General features: G+C 45.8%; 1 protein-coding gene across 1 annotated transcript in view; it reads left to right on the forward strand.

The window, feature by feature from the left end:
* Positions 1–19644, forward strand: part of IKBKE (inhibitor of nuclear factor kappa B kinase subunit epsilon) — a 30718-nt gene extending 11074 nt beyond the window's left edge. Inside the window, exons 8-20 of the mRNA XM_065403716.1 lie at positions 1716–1895; positions 2569–2765; positions 4110–4174; positions 4269–4360; positions 5293–5394; positions 7715–7790; positions 7904–8013; positions 11085–11161; positions 11374–11413; positions 12391–12492; positions 16835–16931; positions 17932–18044; positions 19569–19644. Of these exons, the coding sequence (XP_065259788.1) occupies positions 1716–1895; positions 2569–2765; positions 4110–4174; positions 4269–4360; positions 5293–5394; positions 7715–7790; positions 7904–8013; positions 11085–11161; positions 11374–11413; positions 12391–12492; positions 16835–16931; positions 17932–18044; positions 19569–19644 (1327 nt within the window). The remainder of the gene's footprint in view (positions 1–1715; positions 1896–2568; positions 2766–4109; positions 4175–4268; positions 4361–5292; positions 5395–7714; positions 7791–7903; positions 8014–11084; positions 11162–11373; positions 11414–12390; positions 12493–16834; positions 16932–17931; positions 18045–19568) is intronic.
* The last annotated feature ends 6228 nt before the right edge of the window (positions 19645–25872 follow it).

A 25872-nucleotide genomic window follows, 5' to 3' on the forward strand; every position in this document is an offset into this window, starting at 1 on the left:
TATCTGCATTGCCTTCAAACAGCTGATGAAAACTAAAGAAATAAAATTCTGTCGACACCCTTCTGATAATCCGTGTGAAATATACTGCCAGGGAATTAGGACGTTTCCAATGTGGGCAAGTGTCCACATTGTAAAATACACCAGTACCGTAAAAACCATCCCTGCTCCTCCCAAGTCTATTTTGTTCCAGGTCTTGTACTGTGCCCCTTGCTGTGCTATCTGGGCACCTGAGGTCAGAGTTGAAACCTATGGATGGGGCAAGGTGAACACTTTACTAAAGCTTACCTGAGCAATGGTTTTCCCATCCTGTGAAAATTTTCAAGTTACCGAGAATTTTTCTCATCCTAAACTGGGAAGAAGAGTCGAAATCTAGAAAATTTGCATGAACCAACCCCCCCCCCCCCCAAAAAAAAAGTTCCGTTTGGGCCAATCAAAACTTTTTGTTCTGGTTGCAACTTAAACTCTTTTTAGTTTAAATTCACTACAGTTTTGAACAAGGCCTTTCGATTTGAACAAAACTTTTCACTTTGAAAATGTTGAAATAGGGGGTTTCAACCATTCTGGGGGGGAAAAAAAATCCGATCCTTTTTTTGAGTTGAGAGATGGACACTGTTTCGCAAACAGCTTCGGCTTGAACGAGTGGGCGAAAAACCAGTTAGTCAAAATATTCCCAAGCAGCTCTACACTTAAGCTGCTGCTGCTGTCTGTGCCATCCCTCTCCTGTGGCTAAAGAAGGGGTTTCAGTCTCTAGGGCTGTCAATCCAGCACCTCTCGCCAGCCCTAAATTCACCTTAAAAGAAAAGGCATTCATTTCTTAAACCCTTCCCTCGCTCTCCCCCCCGCCAATCTTTCCATCCTATCAAGATGAGGCTTCAAGGATTCAAAAGAGATCTATTTTCAGTCTGTCTCTTCCTGCCTGACAGCCTGTGAACCCATCTATTTATTCTCTGTTACATCCCCAGGGAAATGAATATTGGGAAAACAAACTCTCTGGGTCCTGAGTTTGATTCATTTGCGAGGGCTAAATTGTAATGGAGCATCTGAAGAAATGCATGTGACAAGCCCATGGATGCTGGATGAATATTGTATGGGGCTGTGTCAAGGAAAGCTGAACGTATCCTTAATGATGACAAAGCGTAGGCCATGCGTTCCTGAGAGCTCGTCAGGGAAGCTATTCGGCCATGCCATGAAATGGGGAGTAAGTGGCATACAATTTGATGATGTGTCATCCTTATAATTCCCAGTCCCATTCCGTTTGAAGTTGATTGGAAAGATTACAAAGGGAGTTGGATCAGGATCATAGAGTGCATGGGTGCTTAACCTGGGGCACATGCTTTTCATCTGTAGATTTCAAGGCGCTTGACAAAAGAAGGTCTAGTAGTATCTCCATTTTACAGAGGCACAGAAAGGGGAAGTGACTTGCCCAAGGTCACACAGAGGTCAGTGGCAAAGCTGGGAATAGAACCCAGGTCTCCTGATTCCCAGTCCAGCATCCTATCCATTGGAACGCACTGTCTTCTGTTCATTTTTTTTTTTTTATTTTATTTTATTTTATTTTATTTAGTGTGTGTGTGTGTGTGTGTGTGTGTGTGTGTGTGTATGTATATGTGTGTGTGTGTATGTATATGTGTGTGTGTGTATGTATATGTGTGTGTGTGTGTATGTATATATAAACAAAATAATAAAACATCTTCATTTCCTTTCCTTCGCTTCAGGGGGCTGAAGAGCCAGCTCATTCCCATTCTGGCTAACATTCTGGAAGTTGATCAGGAAAAATGCTGGGGCTTTGATCAGTTTTTTGCTGAAACCACTGACATCCTGCACAGGATAGTGGTCCACGTCTTCTCCTTGCAGCAAGCTACCATGCACCGGGTCTACATCCATGCCTACAACACGTAAGCACGGCTTAGCCCCTGGCAAATCTGGGAGAAGAATCCAGGAGTCCTGAGTCGCAGGCCAAATTTTCACTGCAGGTTTACGGTGTGAACCTGGGAGAGGCACGTGTTCTCTTTGCACCTCAGCCAAACTGGCTGAAAAACCAATGGGAAAAGCAGACGGTTCAGTTTAATGCTGAGCTGCGCTTTCCCAGGGAAGTGTATCAGCTGGAAGGGGTTGCTTATTGCTGTCCCCTGTATGCCTGCTCTGCTGCTCTCCACTGCACAGGAGGCTGCATTTCATTGGAGGAGAAGTGATCCTTGAGTGGTTTTTTTTTTTTTTTTTTTTTTGCTCGTATTGGGCATAATCCGAAACCCATGGATGTCAAAGGAAAGTCTCCCCCTGACTTCATTGGAAGTTAGGTCAGACTGCTAAAGCATTCAGGTGACAGAATGCTAGGGCAATGGCAATCCACAATAAATATCAGTGTAAACAAGTCTGATGCCGCATGCTGCCGGGAAGCTTTGCTGGATCCCAACCGAGCTTCCTTTAGTGAATGATAAACTCAAGAGTAGGATTGGGGGGGTGGACAGAATAATAGCGAAACTACTGGCTAGTGTGTGAAATTATTTTGGTTGCTGATAGCCTCATGTTTTATTTCCCTTCCGTTCCCTTGTTTGTTTTTTGTTTCAGTACCACCATATTTTTAGAAGCTGTCTTCACACAGACAAATATAGCCCCTCACCATCAAGAATATTTTTTTGAAGGTCACCCGTATCAATTGGAACCCAGCCTGCAAGCTCACAATTTCTCCAGAACCACAGAAAATAGCCCGCTGACCTTGCTGAGCAGTGTACCGGAGGAACCCGTGGGAGTGAGATTCAGAGATCGTGAGTACAGTCATCTCGTAAAATGGAGCCTTCTGCTTCCCGTCCAGCCATTTGCGCTCTTCTAGTGGGTTTAGTTTCCGCCATCTGTGTATGCACGCATATGGTCACGCTTGCAATGTCCTCCTGATAGAGGGCTCTTGGTCACTTCATCTGGAGTCTCACTGCAGAACTGTAAATTATTAGGGCAAAGTTCAACAGAGAGGAAGGGATGGTTTTGTGGTTAAAGGCATTGGACATGGTTGGGTTGGGTTCAGTTTTCATCTCTGAAACAGATTTCCTGTGTGCCCATGGGGAAGTCATTTAGCTTCTCTGTGCCTCTGTCCCCAATCTGTAAAATGGGAGTAATAATAATACTCTTTTCCCACCCTTTGTCTGTCTTGTCTGTTCAGATTACTCTTTAGGGTGGGAACTACCTCCTGCAATGTCTCTGTAGAGTGCCTAGCTCAATGGGGCCAGGACCTGGCTGAGACATCCGGGTGCTACCATCAGTTAATCAAGTCTGAGCTCTGCTCTGCCCTGCTGAACCCAGAGATGTGGGCAAGTGATCTGAGCGCAGGACTAGGAGCAAGGAATTCCTAGCTTCTCATCCCAGAGCTGACACAGATTCCCTCTATGGGCTTGAGTGAAAATTTTCTGCCTCTCATTCTCTATCTGTAAAATGTAAATTGTTTAGCCATGTCTTACAGATATGAAGAGGATTAATTAGTTAATATTTGTAATTCACTTGAGAGATCAAAAGTGCTCTCTACCTGCTAAGTACTTTTGTGTATTAGGATCCACACTGCAGTTCTCTGCTTTATATCCTCTCTTTATTCCATGTGCAGAACTCCAGGGCAAAATGTGTTGCAGAGACCCACAATGTGAGCTGGAGAGGAGAAGGTTACCCTTCCCATTAGATTAGACAGAGAAGTGCCCATAAAGCCTTCAGGGAAGGATGCTTTCTGTGTTGATGTCTGTATAATAAAACATCGGTTGAGATGAGAGTGGCAGACAGTTACATTCCTGCTTGGGTTTTGTGCACAGGAGCTGATGGTACAACTTCCAAGATGTAGGGTAAAATTTTAAACATTTCCTATGTGACTTAGAAGCCTAAGTCATTTTTGAAAGTAGAACTTGGACTTCTAAGTCACATGGGAGATTTGGAAAATGTCCCCCCATATCTGGTGTAATACCCGTGGTTTGCCTAAGTGGGCACTAGATGTCACTGCTGATCCACAAGAGTGCAACTCCATGAGAGATTCCCTGTTAATGAAGCAAACATGAAGCACAGAGGTCCCTCTGTATAGCGGGTGATATAGGAAATGTACCCACAAAGGGCTCTGAACGATGTGTCTTTGTTTTCAGCATCACTTGAGTTTCCAAAGTTTGTCCCAAAGGTTGATGTCCTAGCTGACTGCAGCATGGCAAAGGTATGTTGGGGATTTCAGCTCAAGATTGAAATAGGCTTTGGAAATCACACTCAAGTGAAGGAGTGGTCATTGGCAGTGCCCTTTTGCCTTCTAGGGTGTCCTGAGTGCCGTTCACCAGACACTGAAGATCTCTCGGTCACTTTTGAAATGTCAAGAATTTATTCTGAGAGGTCTTTACTGGGTGATGTAAGTACATGACAGCCAGTGTACCCTGTTGGTGCTGTGTAAAGAACAGCCGGAACTGTTTGATTTCTTTTCTCTCTGTGTAGCTGATAGAAATATCTTGTGTTTGAGAACCAGATCGCTTACTCAGACAATCCCCCAATAGTATTCTACAGCGGTGCTCCAAACCTTGCAGTGTCACTGCATATGCTGCAGTGGTTTGGATCAATACTATTGAGAGAAAGTGTGTGTGTGTGCGCGTGCATGTATAATGTTAGATGTAAAAAAATAAAACAATTTGGGGATAGTCTCTCTGCTTCTGAACTGCAGAAGGGTGCGTGCATGTGTGTGAATTAGAGACACCCGAGGGCTTCATTCAGAGCATGTGTTCCAGATGGAATCCTTGTCCCCACTGTGGCTGAGCACTCGTCACAGTCTGACACCAATGGGTCGGTTCAGGCCAGGGTGGTAAATATAGCAGTGTTAATGCACATAGTACAGTGTCTTGCCTGTTTAGACTCTAAGCTCTTTGGAGCAAGAACTCTCTCATGTTATAGCCCCCGATATCAGGTGATCAGAGTAAATGATAGAGCTGTGTATATTCTACCGTTCATGGTTACAAGCACCCAAAGGAAACCCTGAAGCACAAGACTGGGGCTTGAGGGGTGGGGAGAGGCAGATGTGGTTGGAAGCAAGTTAAGAACATAAGAACGGCCCTACTGGGTCAAACCAAAGGGGCATCTAGCCCAGTATCCTGTCTTCCGACAGTGGCCAATGCCAGGTGCCCCAGAGGGAATGAACAGAACAGGGAATCGTCAAGTGATCCATCCCCTGTCGCTCGTTCCCAGCTTCTGGCAAAGTGGGTTTGCAAACTGGCAAACACTCAAAGTTCAGCTGCATTGCACCCCTTGGGTGAGGGGAGTTGGATGATTCCAGACAAACCTGTCTCTTTGCAGTGAGAGCCTGAAAGCCAAGTGCTCCCGTGTTGTGGAGAGAAGGGAAGTGGCCGTTTCAATGCTGAGCTGCTTGCAGCAAACCGAGCTGAAGGCCTTCGTGTTGTAAGTATCGCTTTGTTGCTGTCACTTCTGCAGCAAGGGGTAATGCAGGCGCCAGTGCAGGATGCTCTGCAGCTGTGCACATGTGGTCGTGGCACTGAGCTGTGTCTGTCCCACGCGTGGGCTGGTCCGATAGGGGCTCTGCACAGGCCCTTGTGCTTGAAGAGAAGTTATTGCAGCTCTCAGAACGTTAGGGATTAAGAGGGAAAGTTTCCAAAACTCCTGCATGACTCAGGAGCACAAGTCTAGCGGCAAGCCACTGGGATTTGTGCTCCTCACTCACACTGGGGCTTTGGAAAAATCCACCTGAGGCCTCTTTGGTGGCCCACACCTACTGGACTGGGGCATCAGTTATAGGACTCTTGGTTAATATAAATCCAAAGGCCATGTTCTCTTCTCCGGACTTGGGACGATGTAGGTTTCCCACCTTCTGTATTGAGGCATCTGCTGCTCTTGTGCGTGACAGAAAAATGTGTAGAGCTCCGTTAACGTCTCTGTGGTGAATCTGGTGCTGCCTATTTAAATCCTGGGATGGGGAGTAGAACTCACCAGGGTAACAGCAAAGGCCACGTGCGCAGCCACAGAACCCAGAACTTAACTGACTGCAGGAGACAAAGAATCAAAAACAAGAGCAGAGCATGTAGCTCACAAAGTGCAAACAAGGGATCCAGAGGGGAACACCAGGCAGAGAATTCCCCTGACAGCCAAGGAGGCCGAGGCCCTTTATTATCCACAGAGCTGGTACAGCATGGAAAGTAAGCAGTGCGGTATCCCACTGCTCCCCCCCACCAGTGTAGAGTACCTTCACCCTGACCGTCTGAGCCACTTTCCCATTCTGTTTCCAGGGCCCATTCAGTCCTTGTCCTCTGTGCTGAGATCTTCAACCTGTGGTGGCAGTTTTGGTGAGGTGGACACCAGTCCACTAGGAACTGGATCTAGCTCTCCACTCGAGGCAGCGCTTGGCAGCGCAGCCTGTTGGATAGAGCACTGGGCTGGGACTCAGGAGACCCAGCTTCTATTCCTGCCTCCTGCCCTTTGGTGACCTTGGGCAAGTCATTTCCTCTCTCTCTGCCTCAGTTTCCCCATCTGTAAAAAGTAACTAATGACACTGGTCTCCATTATAAAACGCGTTGAGATCTACTGATTAAAAAGTGCCATACAAGAGCTTGATATTACTTTTATTCCTGAAGTGAAGTGACCAAGGCAATGCTCTGTGCAGGAGGAACTTGTCAGGAGCCCTTGCTGGTTATCTGTAGGTATTGTGCTCCAGATGATTGGGGCAGTGGAGAAAGAGACTTGTGAGTAAACTGGGTTGCTGGTGAGTGTTATGTTCCTGCAATCCTTGTACGTGGGGAATGTGCAGGAATGTCTGAGCTGAATGGTTACCCTTCTCTCTTTCCCCCCCCCCCCCCCCCCGCCCCCGGATGATCAGTCTCCACTTTCATAAGAACTTGGATTTTAGTCCCTGGTGGTCTGGCTGCTCTCTGGGGTTTTTCAGATTGAATATTACAGGGTACAGCAAACCTATATAAGCCACAGAGATGAAGTCATAGCGTAAATTCAAGGAGACACCAGTGCTGGAATCTTCAGCTGAATGCAAGTGGAAAAAAAGAGCCTTGTTGCTCGGTAAAATGAAAACCGCGTTAAGAGTTACACTGCATTAACCTAAATCCCAGGGGGAGGTCAGTCAGACCGAGACATTGTTCTCCCAAGGGAATGGGTGGAATCCCTGTCCTTTTGGACAAAGCCCTGTAGAATCTACTATAAGGAACAATTCTGCATTCGCTCTGGAGGATGGATGTGCGTCTTCTGTCTCTAATCTCTCGGATTCAGACCCATTACAGTGCATTTCTGCTGAGTGCTGCCTCCGGCCCGACCGCACTCCTTATGTTGATGTGCCTTTTATTTCCATTTAAGAGGCTCCATTAGTGGAACTTCCATCAGAGACCAAGTTACAGGGAAATCTCAGACAATCCTACTAAATACATCCATTGCTGTCACTGCTGCTCCAGTGAAATCCAAGCCCACCCTTGGTCATTTAGCTCTTGCATCTTTGTTTTATCACCTCAGGGGTGGGAAATGGTTTATTTGGGATTGGGTTATTTTATTGCTGAGAGAGCTGCCTAGGGGGATTTAGAGGTGTGATTCCCATTCATTTCAATGGGAGTTGTGATTGTAAATCTCCTAGATGCCTTTGAAACTTCCAGCCTCAGAGGAGGGTTTTCATTTGCCCAGGTGTTATCTGCCCCTCTTAGCCCAGAGCAGGAAAAGCCCCTCTGAATCCGGCCTCTGGTTTAATAAAGCTTTGATCTGTGTCTAATAGGTATGATTCTGTTTCTGGAGGCAACAGTAGTCCAGAGCTGAAGGATCTGGCTGAGGTGAAAACAAGGCTGCAGACTGTGAGTATGTAGCTCCAGCTATGGGTGTTATGTGGGAAGGAGCTGAGAAGCCCATGTGGAACTTCTCTGATTAATGGAGAGCCCTGGTCTGGACCTTTTCTTTCCCACTGTAGGTCACTGAAGACCTCACCAGATGTTCCCACAGCATCTCCGAACATAAAGGGACATTGGACTCTCTTTTGTCTGAGTTGGTAAAGCACAGGAAACAGGCACATGAAGATAGGTTTGTGGAATAAGCTTTTGTTTAATGTTGAAAAACATTAATATATTTTCATATGCAACTGTCTGTATATTGCTGTACACACCTACTTATAGTGTGTGCATATATTGATGTATAAGTTACAGTACACTACCAATATTTGCGTACACAGTTAATAGTACGTTTTATATTAATATTACTTTGCATTTAAGTGCAAGATATTGATAATTGTATGTCAAATATGAGTGGTGTACTGTATATACGTATATACAGTTCCAGTACACTGCCAATATTTGGCACCTTATTTTGCACTATATATTTAAGTAGTAATAGCTGTACCATTATTAGCACTAATATTACTACTTTGGACATACTATAGCGCCTTTCATCCATACAGCTCCAGGCACTTTCTTAACGTATCATTATTGTTATGGGAAAACTTAGGAAAATTGGCACCAAATATGTCAGCATTTCTCCCCCCCCCCCCCCATTTTTCAGTCTGTTCTAATAATTATCCCCATTTTCATAAGTGGGAAAATGGAGTCAGTGGCAGGACTGGGATTAGAACTCAGGACTGTCAAACACATCATAACTAACCCCCTGCCAAGATGCAGGATTAGACTAGATGACTCTTGCGGTCCCTTCCAACCCATGGTTCTATGATTCTTTGACTGTCAACTCCCAGGCCCAGTCCCTACCTACTGGGCCATACTGCCTGTAACCTTCTAGTAATGTTCTTGGTGCATGTGCGTTGGCCAGCTGTGATTCTAGGGAGCATGATTTCATTTCAGGCTACTTATTTGGAACTTGTTTCACTTTCTGCTATGAGAACAATTCAGTCCCAGCTTCTAGAGAAACATGTGTATAAATGTGTATACAGTTAGGTACTATAGTCTCTGGTGGCATTTGATCTCAAGGATGCTCTTTATCATTCTTATCTAACATTTGCATTGAGGATGCCAGTTTCCTGGATTAGAGTACTAGGGACTGTCTTATGGTATTAATAAAGCCAGAGCCTGAGCTTTTCCCCAGGAGCCAGAAGAGATTGCACTCAGAAGCCTCTGTGTTTCCAGGTCATTGCTGTTTAAACTAAGCTATATTTAGAATGCTGCTTATTTTTATAATGTCCATCATGGCAAGTGTCACAATGCCCGTTATGGGTGAATGTCGATAATAAGCTTAGGTGAGAAGGAGAAGTTTGGAGGGACGGGACTCCCCTTTGGAAGGAGATGGGGAGGTTGCCTCAGGCAAATGGAGCAGTGCAAATGAATCGACAGCTATAGAAAATGAAGGAGGTGTCGGGGGAGGAATTGTCCGGAAGCCAAACCTAAAGGAGCAGAGGAGTAGGTGAAGGTGAGGTTAAATGGAGACGGGAGGAGCAGCGTAGGTGGAGGTGAGGCTGGCAGAGCAAGTCTCTGGGGAGGTTTGACAAGCAGAATGTGGTCTCGGGCACCAGCTCCTAAATACACCCACTTCTGTGACTCAGTTTGAGGTTTTCTTGGTGGGCTCCCAATTTCCCCTTTAGCTCAAGGGTGTTTAAGTGCCTCCCCACCCATGCCATGCCACACCAGCCAGCTCTGTTTTTATTTGAATGCCCGAGGAGTGGACCCATGAAAAATGCCCAGGCTCTGCTCCAGGGAGCTTGCAGCCTGCTCCTGGCACAAGCACAATATTTCAGAGGTGCAATACGTAGGGGTTAAAGTAGATTGAAACAGGAGGGGAGTTCTCACTGCACCAGCTGAGCTAATAGGAGTGGGAGCTGCTCTCCCCAAGCCTGGGAGGGAAGGGGCAGCACCCATCTGCTATGGGCAGAGGTGGCAGAGCTACGTTCCTCTCCGTCCCGCTACCCACCATCACAATCCCTGGGCTAATACAAGCTGGGGGTGGGGGAGAAGAAGCTTGCAATAGGCACCATTGGGAAATCTCTTTTGGAGCAGGCAGGGCCGCCCAGAGGGGGGGGGGCGGCAAGTGGGGTAATTTGCCCCGGGCCCCACAGGGGCCCCCATGAGAATATAGTATTGCAGCTTTTTTATGGAAGGGGCCCCCGAAATTGCTTTGCCTCAGGCCCCCTGAATCCTCTGGGCAGCCCTGGGAGCAGGGACTGTGCTGCTTTTCTGCTTGGAAAATGCCTCAGAACATTGCAGGCGCTACCGGAACCAACCAACCACAATAACAGGTGTGTGTTAAGGATGAATTTGCATGATCCTGGTCTCCTGTGGGAAGAGTTGCAGGACAGCCTTCTTTGGCCAGGCCTCGCCCGCTGATGAATTCCTGGCTGGCTGCCGCAGAAGGAGATGGGGTTTAAGCTCTCTTGAGCCTTTCCTGCACTGAGCTTTTAGTTAAAATCTCCCACTTGTGCATCCCACCTCTGTTAGCAACAGTGGGAGCCTTGGTGTGGACTGGACACTGGTATTTTAACCAGTGTGTCGTCTAATCCCACTCGGAGCAGGGCTAAACAACATGGCGGTAAAAGCACCTGCTTGTGCTCTTTCTATGCAAGGGCTCCTGCTGGGGGAGCCATGCCTGCAGCTGATGCAATGCTGGGAGACTTCACACAAGGCTCAGTGTCGATGCAGCCTTCTTAACATCTTGAATGTCTCTGCTTAAGTCTAGTGAGATGCCTGGACACCCCGATGTAAAGGCTAGTAGCAGTACTAACAAGGAGGGAGTTGGTGGTTCATTGTGTGAGGAGACAAGTGAATGCCTCAGGGCTGGTCTTAGCCACCTAGATTTCAAAGTCCTGCTGGGGTAGTAGTAATACCTAGCTTTGTGTAGAGCTTTCCATTTGTCAATCTCAAAGGGCTTTACAAAGGAGATCAGTATAATTATCCCCATTTTACAGAGGGCGAAACTGAGGCATAGAGAGGGGACGTGCCCAGGGTCATGCGGCAGGCCAGTGGCAGAACTGGGAAGAGAACCCTAGTTATCCTGAATCCCAGTCCAGTGCTCTATCCACTCGGGGGCACAGCCTCCGCTTTGCGCTCTGTGCGACTCACAGGGAAATGGGTTGCTGCAGACCCAGCTCCTCATCTGAAACGAGGTTTAACTGAACATTTGGATGGAAAGAAAACGCATCTCATGTCCTGGTTCCACAGCATCCGGCAGATGGAGTGCTGCCTCGAGAAGATGCAGCTCATATACAAGCAATTCAAGAAGACCCGGATGAGTCCGCGTAAGTAGCTGAAGTTGGTGAGTTAGGCACCCAACTACCATTGACTTGAACACCGTTAGAAAATTTCAGCTGTAGTTTTTTCCTCAAGAGGTCTCTTGCTATAGTGTAGCAGCTGTGAGTATATGTAGGTACATTTATCAGTCTGTATGAATGTGGAAGGTCCCAATGTTCTTTCCCGGCACATGACCAATAAGTATCTTTCTCTTTTCTAGGGCTAGCCTACAATGAGGAACAAATACACAAGCTGGATAAGTAAGTAAATAACCCATTGTTCCAAGGTCTTGAATGCCTGGCCATAGTTAACTGGGCCGTTCAATGTCTGGCATTTCTGGTCGCCTTTTGAGGAGACTCAAAACGTTCTCAGATTATTAATGCTAAGAATGTCTGGTCTGTAAATGACTTCCATGTCAATCAGTTTATCGATCCCAGCCCTTTCCTCCCAGCCGAACTACAAACTGCTTTAGGAGAAAGTGCAAGAAACCCCATAGTGTAAATATATGTACCCTGTAAGCTCTTTGGGGCAGAGACTGTCTCTTCATTATGTGTATACAGCACCTAACGCAAAATGGCTCAATCCGTGACTGGGGCCTTGAGGCACTATCACATTACAAATTAAAACGAATAGTCATGGAGAATGATGAAACAACCTGCCTGCAGGTTACTGCCCGCCAGCAATTAGTGGCTGGCTTATGCGTGAAGACCCCTGTTCAGGAAAGCAATTAAGCCACACGCTTAACTTTCGGTGGGAATTGGGTATCTAAATGGCACTTGTTCTTTTTAAAATCTCCCCCAAACCCAACAGAAGCCAATGGGACTTAAACAGATGCAAAACGTTAATCACATGCTTAAATGTTCACCTGACACAACAGAGTTTATACCCCCTATATATTTTATCAGATCTAATGTTACTGTGGACTGTCTCATTAAACTTGAAGGTGGAGATTTTTCAAAAGCACCTGTGGGATTTAGGAGCACACGTCCTAATAGCTTTCAGTAGGACTTGTGCTCCTAAATCTCTTAGATGCTTTTGGAAAATCTCCCATTAAAGAGAGTCTCCCTACAAAATTTTGCCTGGGACTTGTTTTTACGCCACAGCAGAATTTGCCTTGCCTTCAGAAGGCACCTTTCCTTTCTGGAGACCATCTCAGCGCTCATGTTACTTCAGCGATGGTACTGAATCCCACCCAAATAATGCTCATTTTCTTTTTCCTCTCCCCCAATCTTTTCAGGATGAATTTAGGGCATTTGGCCAAAAAGGTCTTGTCGATTTTCCAGGAGGACTGCGTACAGAAATATCAAGCTATGCTGGCCATCCATGGGAACATAACTAGGTAATGGCCGTGCTCTCTTCTTCACCTGTGTCCTGTGTGTTACACCAGGTATCCGGGTTCTAGTTTTCCATGTAAGCAGAGCTGGTACTTTGGGAGCAGCCTCTGTGTTCATAGTCGTGGGTTGGGATCACCATGGTGCAGGGGCTGTGATTCCTGTGAACACTAATATGTAGTCATCCCTCCGAGAACCTTTCGTAGCTCCTAAAGGTCTCCGAACATTACGCTAATGGTGGGGCTTGGTTCAAGATATATTACTAGTACCTCCCGTTGGGGTTGGGGAGGAAATCGTAATAAGTCACAAAGCTAGTAAGAAATCCTCCAGGGCTGCTACTGCCTGTCTTGTGTTTTTATCCTGTGCCAAGAATTGCTCAGCCGTTGCTCTGTAGAAGAGCTTATTAAGAAGCATGGCGGAGAGGCCCTGCCAGTGATGTTCCTAATAGTGTGGACGGATGTAATTCGGAGACAAGCCCAAGTCTGAATCCTGGATCCATGTTCTAGCCTGTATCTATTTCTGTGATGGTCTGAATCCAAAGAACCTGAACCCTGGGAAAGACTGAATTTAGATTCAGATTCTGACCCCTCAACTTTTGGATTGCTTGGATGCCAGGGTCTGGGTTTGGCTGACAAAGCTTCTCTCTGGGGTTTGAGGATCCACCTCTAGTTCTAATCTATTGCCTATGTTTTATTATGCTAATTTGTACTGTAGTAGCACCTAGAGGCCCCAGTCAGGGATCGGAGCCTCATTGTGTTAGGTGCTGTACGTTCACATAACAGCCTGTTTCCTGTCTGAAAGAGCTTACCGTCTAGGGGCCTAGGTAACATCAGTGGGGCTATTTATGGTGTCAATAGGCCTTAAGCATGTGTGTAAGTCGTTACAGGGTAATAATAAATACCCAGCTCTTTTATGTAGCATTTTTCATCAGTAGGTTTCAAAGCACATTTACAAAGGAGGGTAATATCACTATACTCATTTTTACAGATGGCGAAACTAAGGCCTGGGAACAGTTAAGCGGCTTGCCCAAGGTCAGCCAGCAGGGCAGTGGCAGAGGCAGAAACAGATCCCAGGCCTCCAGAGTCCCAGTCCAGTGCTCTGTCCAATTGGCTGACCAGGGTCTAAGTAATAACCCAGAGCACAGGAAAAAGTTACAAGTGGGTAAGAGGAAGAGAAAATTAATTCCCTGGCTGGGTAAATGCTGACCAGTCAGAGTTGAGGGAGCAGAGAAAAGGGGGTGATTTCCCTGACTGTCCCCTCACACCTCTGTATTGGGGAACACACACATGGCAGCATTTTAAAATAAAAAATCCAGCCGACCATCCCTCCCAGTGCCAAACTGCCTCAGCTTCCCTTCAAGTGGCTGATTTCTTTGTTCACTCAACGGGAGGGTTCCGTGTACTACAACGAGGCTGCTATTAAGACAGAGAGAGCCACTTACAAAGAATGATTTTATGTTAAATGGTGTTTGGGGAATACAGCAAAGAGCAAATTGCCCTGTGGTGATTGAGTGCTGCACAGTGACTTACCACAGCAAAAAAAGTGGAGTTACTTAGCTGTGGCTGTTGCCGAGGTTGGGTTTTTATTGCAAAGTTGCTTTTAAAGTGGAGCATCTTCTCCCCAAGGCTTTAGGTGTGGGTGGGAATGATTTTCTCTAACCGTTAGCATTAGAACTTGCTTGTGGTTTGGCCCCTCTGTTTGAGGTGGAATCGAGTTCAGTGAGATTTACTGTGTGGGGGAACTTTTAGGACAAGCCTGGTAGTGAAGCTCAAACCTCCTGTAGGTGGATCTCAAAAAGCCCTAGGACATCTTTTTCAGGAGCAAGCATCTGCCTTGGTGTCTTTGGCTACCATTTTCTTTCTTCCCCCCACACTGTTGGGCAGGATGCACACAGTACCTCCTTGGAGAAACAGACTAGAACAGTAGCTCTCAGCCTTTCCAGACTATTGTACCCTTTTCAGGAGTCTGATTTGCCTTGCGTACCCCCGAGTTTCACCTCACTTAACTAGTTGCTTACAAAAATCAGACCTAAAAATACAAAAGTGTAACAGCCACTAGTACTGAAAAATGGCTTATTTTCTCATTGCTACCATATAATTATAAAATAAATCAATTGGAGTATAAATATTGTACTTACATTTCAGTGTATATTACATAGAGCAGTATAAGCAAGTCATGGTCTGTATGAAATTTTAGTTTGTACCGACTTCACTAGTGCTTTTTATGTAGCCTGTTGTAAAACTAGGCAAATATCTAGATGAGCTGATGTACCCCAGGAAGATCTCTGTTTACCCCCACGGGTACACGTACCCTTGGTTGAGAACCACTGGATTAGACAACCTCTTGAGGTGCCCTCCTTCCCTACCCTTTTCTAATCCTGTGCAGCAGTTCTGACTAGCTGCAATCCCGTACCCCAAAAGTGGCTGCATTTCAGTGGTAGGGGAAGGAGTTCTCGAACATCATAATAGATGCAATCCTGGAGTCCCCATTCCCTGTGCAGTTAAATCTCTTGTTGACTTCAGTGGGAGTTTTTTCTCTGAGGATGATCTTCACCCCTTTGCAGAGGGGACAGTATGAGGCCTTTGCAACATGTTAGTCTCATTTAGATTTAAGTGGGATTTGCATGGGAGCAGTGGGGTTTTTTTGTTTTTTGTTTTTTTTGTTTTAAGATTTCTCTTGTTTTCCTTTTCTCTCCTGGTTGATTTCTATAGTTTTGAGGTCAGAGTTGTTTTTTACTTTCACTTCATTTCTAATGGGCTTGTTTTGGATTTGTCCTTGTTTAGTGGGTTGGGTTCTGTGGTGTGATGGGTCTTTTCTGGGGATTGCACTGTTGACTTTCAAAGAACAAAAATAAAGCCAAAACAAACCTACAACCTCTTTCCAGAATGATGAGGGTTTCATCTGCGTCACGTCTGTCCACTGGGAGGCACCTTTGCACTCAGGCACATAGCACAGGTGGCAACAGGGTGAGTCCCCCCAAGATTGTAGACAGGTTCTTGGTCTGAAACACACCAGTGACGCTGTTGGTAATCTGCACGTGGCAGCTGTTGCTCTGACCAAATATTGAGCTCTGTCCACCCCAGATGTGTGAGGGCTCCATTGGAGAGGGTCTCGTGACTCAATGCTAATTGTTCTGATCAAACAAGTGATCCCACTGACTGGGAGTGATCTGAGCTCTTTGGGGCAGGGACTGGTCTAATTTCTTGTCTGCACAGTGCCTAGTGTAACAGAACTCTGATCCTTGACTGGGGCCTCTACGCCTTACCATAAAACTGCTACTAATAATACAGGAATAGGGTAAGCTATATTTGGCCCTAAAATAGGGACCCAGAAATCAGGACTCTAAGGGTATGTCTATACTGCCTCATGAAACTGGGTCTGTGGAACCCAGGCTTGTATACTAGGTGTTTCCAAGCTTGTGTTTGAGCATCTACACTGCATTGTTAACCTGGTTTTACAGTCGCTGGAGCTGGGTCTCTCAGCTGTGCTGACGCCTCCATAGCGCACTATGCAGCCCTTCTGACTTGGGTTTGCAGCTTGACTGGAGTCCACACTGCAAAATGACAGGGCTTGAACCCAAGTCATGGTAGGACTCTGGCTCTGACCCACCCCCCTAGTAGGGTTCCTAGGACCCAGGTCGTAAGTGCTTGCTGACCCAAGTCAGACTCATCTGTGTGTGGACGGAAGCAGGGCTTGGGCTCAAACCTGAGTCAGAGCCCTGGTTTAATGTGCGGTGTAGACACACCCTAAGGTGCTATTCCCAGCTCAGCCACCAATGTGCTGTGTGACTTCAGGCAAGTCACTTCGCTTCTCTGTGCTTTGGATTCCTCAGCTGTAATGTTGACCTCCCCATAGTAAGGTTTAGTGTATTGCTTGGAGACTCGTGGATGCTACAGAAGTGCAGTCGTTACTTTTAGGCAATGCCGATTTTCTTTATTATTGTCTGTGTGGGAATTAAGCACATAGGGCCTGATCTAAAGCCCATTGAAGACAGAGGGAGTCTTTCTACTGGATCAGGCACAGAGAAAGGAGAACAGCCATTGTTAATTACAAATTTAAATAGCCTTTTAGAGTGAATTTTGGCACCAGGTGTGTGCATCCTCCACACAGGGTACATTCTCCCCATTCGTTTACTGCTAGTGCTCTTTGGACAGCCTTGACTAAGAACAATAGAGGCACGACTGTAATTAAAACATGGGTGTGACACCAAGAGCCATTCATCTGCTTCCCTGTAGGATTTTAACCCAAATCCAGCATGGTTTTCAGAAGGGGGAAAAAAATCAAAGTTCTCATTCTTACCAAATATTTGACTGGAGTTTTTGTTTTGTTTTGTTTGTTTTTTCTCAATAGGGACGTTTGGGAGATGAGAGAGCATTTGAAGAAACTCAGCAACTCTATAGCCGCTTGTAATGTGGAGATGATGGGATGCCAGGAGTGCCTCCATAATGTACCGTGTTTATTCTAAAACCCTCACTGCTCAGAAGATGGATACTACAATGTAGATTTTTTTTTTAAATCAAACTAGTATCTTGCACTTGTAAATTTCAAAGTGCTCACAAATCCCCTGTGATACTAAGTAGTCTTCATTTTATAGGTGGGGAAAACCTGCAGAAGAGCAAGGTGAAGTGGGTAACACTTTCAAAAAGTCAATGGGACCTTGGGTCTTGTGGCACTTAAGTGCTTTTGAAAATTTGATCCCAAGTGACTTGCCCAAAGTCACACAGTGAGTTGGTGTCGGCGGTGGGGTTAGAATGCACTCATTCCTGGCTCCTAATCCTGTGTTCAGACTACTAGTCTGCAACACGCTCACACGTCTTAAAAAAAAAAAAAATTAGCAGCAAATTAAGTCGCTGCTAACAAGTTATTATCCCAGTGAGTATAGGTGCTGGGCCTGTATCCTATACGCTACAACATACAATCTGTAATCTCATGAGGGTGACACTTCTTCTTCTGACTCTTGTGGTTTTTTGCCTCATTGAGACTTTCATTAACACCCTGCCAAATTTCTGTGTAACTAATGGTCGAGTATGATGTGTTGATCTCTTAACTGAACAGGTTATGTAATGGCAGGTCCTGGGTGCCCAGTGGACAGGAAACAATGAACACCCCTCTTTCAAGTGAATAGCGGCCTAGCGGTAGTTACTTTAGACTGTAATAAACTGGAAGTGGCAACAGTTATAAACATGATGAGCTGCCTAGTGGTTTTTAGGATGCATTCTCTGGTACTTTATGATGTAGACACATAACAGGTGCCCTGGTCCATCTGCTATTTTTATTTTGCTTTCCCTGGAGAGGTTTATGTGATGGCCCTGGTTATCTGCACATCACTCTACTTCAGCGTTTAAAACCCCCTTGCTATTAAAACCTCTAAGCATCAAAGATGCTAGAGTTAAATATAGGAAATAGCATGTCATTTGCAGGCTGTAAAGTTTCCTTCTCCTTCACAGGCTTTGGACAGATTACCTCAGAGAATCCTGCGGGAGAAACCAAATTTGGCCCAGGTCTCTTCTGCACCCCCACCAATTTACATGAATCTAGTCGATCAGGAGATGGTACTTAGGTGAGTCCAGGTGGGTGACAGGAGAGAAGGGAGCTGGAACATGTCCAGAACCAATGAGAAGGACTCAAGCTGTGTGCACCATTACGAGTTCCCTTATGCCTAGGAATAGGCCTGAATCATAAACTTCCCCAGAGCCAAGCTATGGTTGGTTTGGGCTTGGGCTAGGGACCACTACCAGCCATGTGAGAGTTCATGGTCCCACTTTATATTAAGGTTCCATTAATAAACGGTTTGAGGGGTTAACAAATATCATGTTAGACATTGTGTTTATAAATGGTTTGGCGTCCATCAGGAGAAGACTTTATAGATGGTTATAAGCTGTGGCTGTAAGCAGCCTGTTGGACTCTACAACAATTGATAAACTGTGCATTCAGACCGCTGTTAACCCTTTGTGAACTGTTCGTAAAAGGAACCTTAATATGAAGTGTGGTGGTGATTTTAGGTGTGGGTATCAGAACAGAGCAGGCTTGAGAACTTGAAGGAGCAGGGAGACCTTGTTTGTTCTCTAGCAGATAGTGTTAACCAGCTTTCTAGCCCTCCCACAGGTGCACAGGGGTTGAGGGAGGAGGGGACTGCAGGCCAAGTTGGGCTCTCAGAAGCAATGCAGGAAACTCCAGAATAGCTACTTGCTACTCAGAATGGGGGGGTGTCTGAGCAGGGGAGCTCTGTGCTTGGTACTCACAGGACTGCCTTATACCTAGGGCCCTACCAAATTCAAGGCCCATTTTGGTCAATTTCACGGCCATATGACTTTAAAAATCGTAAATGTCATGATTTCAGATATTTAAATCTGAAATTTCACAGTGCTGTAATTGTAGGGGGCCTGACCCAAAAAGGAGTTGTGGGGAGGGGGGTCGCAAGGTTATTGTACGGGGGGTTGTGGAACTGCTACCCTTACTTCTGCACTGCTGCTGGCGCTGCCTTCAGAGCTGGGTGGCTGGAGAGCAGCGACTGCTGGTCGGGAGCCCAGCTCTGAAGCAGAACCACCGCCAGCAGCAGCACAGAAGTAAGGATGGCATGGTATGGTATTGCCACTCTTACTTCTGCGCTGCTGCTGGCGGGTGCTGCCTTCAGAGCTGGCCGCTTGGCCAACAGCCGTCCCTCTCCAGCTGCCCAGCTCTGAAGGCAGCGCAGAAGTAAGGGTGGCAATACCGCAACCCCCCTAAAATAACCTTGCAACCCCCCGCAAACTTCTTTTGGGTCAGGACCCCCAGTTTGAGAAATGCTGGTCTCCCTCGTGAAATCTCTATAGTATAGGGTAAAAGCATACAAGACCAGATTTCCCGGTCCATGATGCGTTTTTCCTGGCCAAGAATTTCGTAGGGCCCTACTTATACCTCCTGCTGGGGAACGTTTCTCTTGTGTTCTTCGCTATGTTAAGCCATTTACTTTTGCACACACTGTTCTCCTACCTGAGGGTCAGGACTTGCTGAAGAGAAGAGGACTTCCACTTTCCTTCTGCAGGAAACTCTCCCACTAGCAAAACAGCATGTGTGTTAAGAGGCTTGTTTGTGTCTTTATCAGAATGAAGGAGCTTCGGGAGCAAATGAAACTGGTAGCGAATGACCTCCAGAGCAACAACAGCATCATTGAGCGGTAAGAGAGAGTGCTCTGTGTGCAGCAAAGCTACTCAGCTGAGCATTTACTTGCCTCCTCTAATGTCTAGATAGAGCTTAACCTGCTGCCTGGGAGGAGCGTGGGATGGTTCAGATATGAATTTGACCAGGGGAATAGTGTGGATCATTGGTACTGTAATGAGATAAAGGAATATAAGGTCTACAACAAAGTTATGCCAGCAACTGAGCCATTTCTCACAGTGATATTAGGACTATACTAAATTTACCTCCTGACCTAGAATTTCTGAAGAGTTTATTTGCCTTTGAAGTTATGCCTGACCTTAGCTTATGTGAATGCCTGCCTACCTACGTTTCACCCTGCCATTTCAGACATTCTTCCTTTGTTGCTCTGCACTGTTCAACAGTTGCTGTTTTCCCACCCCAGAAGTGGCTGTATTCCAGTGACGGTTGAAGTGTTTCCTGTACGCACTTAGTGTTTCATCCAGAAATTCTTTACAAACTCATTTGCTAAGTGTAAGATCCGCCTCCTACTACTAATAAGAACATCTGGCACTTCTCCTGGTGTTTGGGTCTGAGGATCACAAAGTGATTTAACAACATTAAATACATCTCTGCTTACAGATAGAGAAACCTGAGGCAGAGAAGGGTTAAGTGACTTGCTTAGGCTCACACAGCAAGTCAGTGGCAGTGACAGAAATAAAACCCAGGAGACTCACCACCTGCTCCCTAGACAACACCACCTCAGTTACCATGAATCCTTCTGAATAATAAGAATCAAAATGTCAATATGTTTCAGGCTAGAATTTAGAGGGAGAAAAATTCTATTTTGTACCTCCGTGTTTGCATCCCTGCCTGCTTTTAGAGACATTAACTACATTATCACCATAGTGCTGGCTGTGAATGAAGAAGAAAAGAGCCAGTGTGTTTCGGAACGAATGGCTTATTTCAGGAGATGTGGGAGCAAGCTGCAAAAGTTTGGATCCACATCCAAATTCCACCCCAGAGTTCAGGAGTGTATGAATCCAAGAAGGTTGCTGTGTCCTTCTCTAGTATAAACCTTTTGATTTTTGTTCCCACAGGTTAAGTGGGGTTGCGTCTGCTCCAGATGTTTGAGGGAGATGTGATGGATTTGGAGCTGATGAAATAGTGTTTTGTTTTTTGTTTTTAAATTATATCTCGCACTTTGGGTCAAGATCAATGGAGAACTTTAGCACAAAGACATCACCTTGTCCTACCTCTCTGCTCCAGCACTTTGGCACAGTTCACCAGCATTAGCCTTACCTGGGCTGCAAACCTCAAGTGCTTGAATACTGGCAGTGTCCCTAATGTTGTTCAGACGTTACCCTGTTTGGGTTTCCTTTGAGAAAATGGATTGTTTCCAGTATTTTACATTTCTTTCTTGTTCCCATCGAATTGCTGACTTCATCCTGTATCAAGGAGGCCATGCTCTGTTAGATGAAATGGGTTAGATTAAATCAGCATCTTTAAGCCACTTTACATCTCTCCCACCCATGGAATACAAGCAGAAGTCTCTGTAATTTGTGACTCCAGCATAAAGATGATTTTTCCATTGCATGATCTCCTGGGTTCTTTATCCTTGTCAATTTTGATCATCACGGGTCCTTTCCAGTGTGAGCCGTGTGCAGGAAGGATAGTGGACTCAATGGACCAAAGATCTGTTCCAGTATGGAAATATTCCCTCTTCCAACTGGGAGAAGGTGGAATATGGGCAATGCAGAAATCAACAGCACCAAATCTTCGAAGAGCTTCACTTTGGAGTATAGCTGTTGTCAACTGTCTGCTGGAGACTGGACCATCTGGTTGTGTTCTGTCACTTCCTCTCCACCTAAGTCACATATGTTCTGATTACCGATGGCCATAAGAATATGAAACAATCGGAAGCTTTGGTTGCCGTGTTTTGTAGGTCCGTTTCCAGAGCGATTCATGAACTCTGTACTTATATGCACATGCGCGCACACGCTCCCTGGGTAATTCCATATTAAAGATATTGTGTAAAATCCTTGAACGTGACATCCATGGGCTGCATCCAAACGCATCTTTACAAGTGGGAGAGGGTGATTTTTGTTTTGGGATGAGCCGTGGAAGTCAATGCCAAGCGGACAGCTGATCTAGCTGTGAAATGCTGAATTATTCCAGAGAACGCTGGTCCGATTGGCTTATTGGCGATTTAATTTAAATTTGTTAAATTGGCATCCCATAAGGGACCTAGAGAAAAACGTTCAAAAGTGACTTGGAGACCTAAATTATATTTTCAAAAGGGACTTGGGCACTTAGGAGCCTGAATCTTATTGAAAGTTAATGGAACTTCAAGCTCTTAAGTGCCCGAGTCACTCTTGACAACTGGGCTTTGGTTCCTAAATCACTTAGGCGCCGTTGAACATTTATTCACAGAAAGCTATACACATGAAACAGATGGTATAAAAATAACTTTCTGGAATAATTTCACTACTCACTAAGTGTTATCATTCCTTGACAATATGGGCCAGATTCTCAGCTGGTGTCTCCATTGGAGCTTCACTGATCTACACCAGCTTCATGATCTGGCCCTATGAATTTCAATCTTGTTTTCAGTCAGGAACCTCTTCTTTCTTGAATCTCCGCTTTTAACCGCCATCAGAGTTAATGAGAGCTGTGCGCATGTATCTAGGTCCCATGTATGTGATAGCAGAACACTGACTACCCGAATGCTTTGCTCTCCAAACCTTCTTTTCTAATACACTGCCCTGGTACCCTCTTGTCTCCCTGTCCCTTGACTCTGATTACCCAAATAATCAGTGATCCAAGCGTATTTGGTGGTACAGTTGATCTGGATCTGACAGTGTATTTGATGCAGAGAAGGCGTCTCTTTAATGCAAACCAAATGTAAACACAGGAATGGTCTGGTTTGTTTGGAGAACAACTTGTAAATGGAACTCGTTTGCTTGGTCATGTCAGTGGTGTCTGTTAATGTCCACGTGATAATGGAATAAAATGGTTACAGAAATGGTGTTTTGTTACAGAAATGATTCCTAGGGCTATTTATAAAGCCTCTGCTCCAACATGCAGAATTGTGTGTCTGGAGTTTGCAGATCTGGACAGTCCCAGACTCCCAGTAAATCTGACTGCAACGTTCCAGGAAAGCGTTTTGTTAGCTTTCATTAGGGAGATAATACGCTTTGACAGTGGATGCAAAGGTGTCCTTGTTTGTGATACATGCACAGGCCCCCACCCTGCTTGGCCAAACTCCATGTTCTTCAGTGGGATTCTGCATGGGCACAGGGGTCTGCCTGCATGCGCCAGAGTGCAGGATCCAAGCCATAATTTTCAGGCATGGTTTTGAAGATAAATCCACCTGAGAACAGAACGAATGCTGAGTGTTTCGTGTTGCTGTGCGCAGAGTTCATTATAAAATGTGACTGCATTTGTAAAGGAAAAACTGATTGTTTGCGTGTTCTATAGCTTGATTTATTGCTGATCCCCCAGCAGGCCTTTAGGGATTAAGTTTATCCCAGAATAATAGAGACTGGGGCCTTGTGGACGCATGACCTAGTGGCTTGAGCACTGGCCTGGGTTCTATTCCTGCCTCTGCCACTGGCCTGCTGGGTGTGAATAGAAAAATCTATTCATGCAACTGATTCCCTTCTCTCACTCTTTGTTCTGTCTGTTTGGATCCTAAACTTTGTGGCAGGGACTGTCTCTGATGTGTCCATGCAACATCTAGCACAAGGGTTCCCCGATCTTGGTTGAGAGACTGAATAGGTATAAGCAAAGAAAGGACCATTTGTCATCTTCTGAGTTTTGAAATGGAGTTATCTATGGGTCACAGAGACAGAGGGAAGCTGTTCTATGGCAGGAGCCTCTGAGGAGAAGGCTCTCGCACCGACAGCATTGGCGGGGAGGGGAGGGAATGCAAAGATGAGGCCAGTGCCAATTGAGCAGGGAGAGAAGTAGGAGAGACTAAGTCCGTGAGGTTGGCTGGAGTGAGTTTGTGGCGGACTTAAAACAGGGCAGTTCTGAGCTGATGCCTGAGCCAGTGGAGCCGTTTGAAGATACCGCTGCTGCTTTGTGTGTGTGAGGACAGCCACAGCCCTTTGCCTGTGTTGGTCTAGGAGAGCTGGGACTGAGGGGGAAGGGAGTTAATTCCCATATAATTGTAGGCCAGGAAAAACATGAGATCTATTCAAAATCCCTATTGCTCTAAGTCAATGCTGGTTCCAAATGCTTTGCCTCCAGTATTTGTTATGCCCCAAACTTCCTACCATTTTTAACGTTGGGCTTTACGAGGGGTTGTAATCCTTAGCCGTTATCCGCTGACTCAGCTGTTTGCTGGCAGCAGTGTGTCAGGTGGTGATGATATAGGAAGCTTAGACTCTCCAGGGGGCAAACATTAGATGATATCAAGAAGCTATTTGCAAGCAGAGTCAGGTGCGCTGTCTTTTCCCTTTTCCATCTTCCCGCTGGGTGATTTATGGGTGAAACCCCCAGCGGAGGGGAGCAGAGAGACCCAGATAAAGGTCTCCAAGCTGCAAATGGAGCTAAACTGAGTGATGATGCCGCTCACAGAAAGTGGGAGGGGAGTGGGGTTGCAAATGCAATCCATGTCTGAGAGGTGGCTATTTAGAACCTGGGAGCTGAGCATTTAAAAGGGAAGGGAATTCCCCTGGTGCTCTCTCTTCCTTCCCGCCCCACTCACACTTGTAGATAAATCACTGCCTATGCCCCCTAGACTCCTACTTTTCATGTTACAAAAAGGGAACTATGCTAATGATGCAATGTAGAAGGTGTCCAGGCGTCTCTAGTGGGAAACGCAGGCTCGTTGCACTACTTGGTCCTTATAGCCAAGTGTTTATAGCCATTTAGCAATGGTAAGTGGAGAGAGAATGTGATAGAGGGGGTAGGGTACTGGGCAGGGAGCCAGGAGACCTGGGTTCTATTCCTGGCTGTGCCACTGGCTTGCTGGGTGACCTTGGGTAAGTCTCTTCCCTTCCAAGCCTGTCTATTCAAATTGCAAACTCCTTGGGGCAAGGACTGCCTCTGAGTGGATGCCTACAACATTTGGCTTAATGGGCCTCTGACTCTTTCACAATGCAAATAGGTGCTTTTGTACCGGCACTGCCAGTAATTAATCTCCATGTCTAGTAAAACCATAGTTGCCTTGTGGTTGTGGGTTTTCCCTTCACTGCGTACTGGTGTAAGATGTGTTACAAGTCAGGGCAAGCTGAGCGTTTCAAAGACATGATGGAGTAGAACAGCCCCTCTGTGTCAAGCTTCCTTGTCAGTTTCCCAAGATTAACTTCAGAAAGAGAAACTTTATTGTTTGGAGGAAAGTTTCACACTTATGAAACTTAGTGTTTCAATGTGTTTGTCAGTCCCTGCCCCTTGATAATATTTCTTGCTAGTTTTGATTATTATTGAAGCTATTAGCATTTTAAAAATATGACTAACTTGATACTTTTAAGGGAGGAAGTAGTATCCAATGGTTACAGCAGGGGACAGGGAGCCAGGACTCCTGGGTTCTATTTCCAGTTCTTGAACATAGCATCGGATCACGTGCTCAGAGCGAGGGACTAGGAACCAAGACATCTGACTTCTGTTCCTAGCATTGGGTCTGATTATGGGACTGGGTTACCAGAGAAAGGGATTTGAGAGCTAAAATTCCTGAGTCCTAGTGGATTTGATTTTACCTTAAGCAAGTCACTTCACCTTCCTGGGCTTCAGCATCTACACCTACGTAATGACAATAGCAATACTGGGCTGCCCCAGGAGATTGAGTCCAAGTGCTTTGAGAGCTTCTGATCAAGGCACTGGAAAAGTGCAAAATGCTTGTGGTTGTTCATACTTTCCAGCCGATCTGCTGATCCCACATATAAAAAAAGAAGCGGGGCTGCTATCCAAGCATGAATGTCTGAATTAATAGCAAACAGGATACCAAGAATGACTGTCCCAGCCGATCTGTAAAAAGCTGTTTCTTCTCTTTCTTTCACCTCTCCTGCTATTCCCTTTCCAGTGCGTTTTCTGTGGCTAACCATTTGTTTGCTAAACAATCAACGGTAAACCCCACTGTCAAACCTCAACCCCCTGAGTGAATGTTTTGGTTCCAGAGCATTGACTCTTACGTCCTTCGAGCAGTCACGTCCTTGGGCTCAGGCAGCCTGACAGGTCACTTTGTCATTATGATTTAAAGAAACTGAACGGTCCCAAAGTGCTGCTTAAGCTCAGACTCTAAGCCCTGAGTATATCCTTCACCCCCT

The sequence above is a fragment of the Emys orbicularis genome, chromosome 4, assembly GCF_028017835.1.
Source record: "Emys orbicularis isolate rEmyOrb1 chromosome 4, rEmyOrb1.hap1, whole genome shotgun sequence".
In the NCBI taxonomy this organism is placed as follows: domain Eukaryota; kingdom Metazoa; phylum Chordata; order Testudines; family Emydidae; genus Emys; species Emys orbicularis.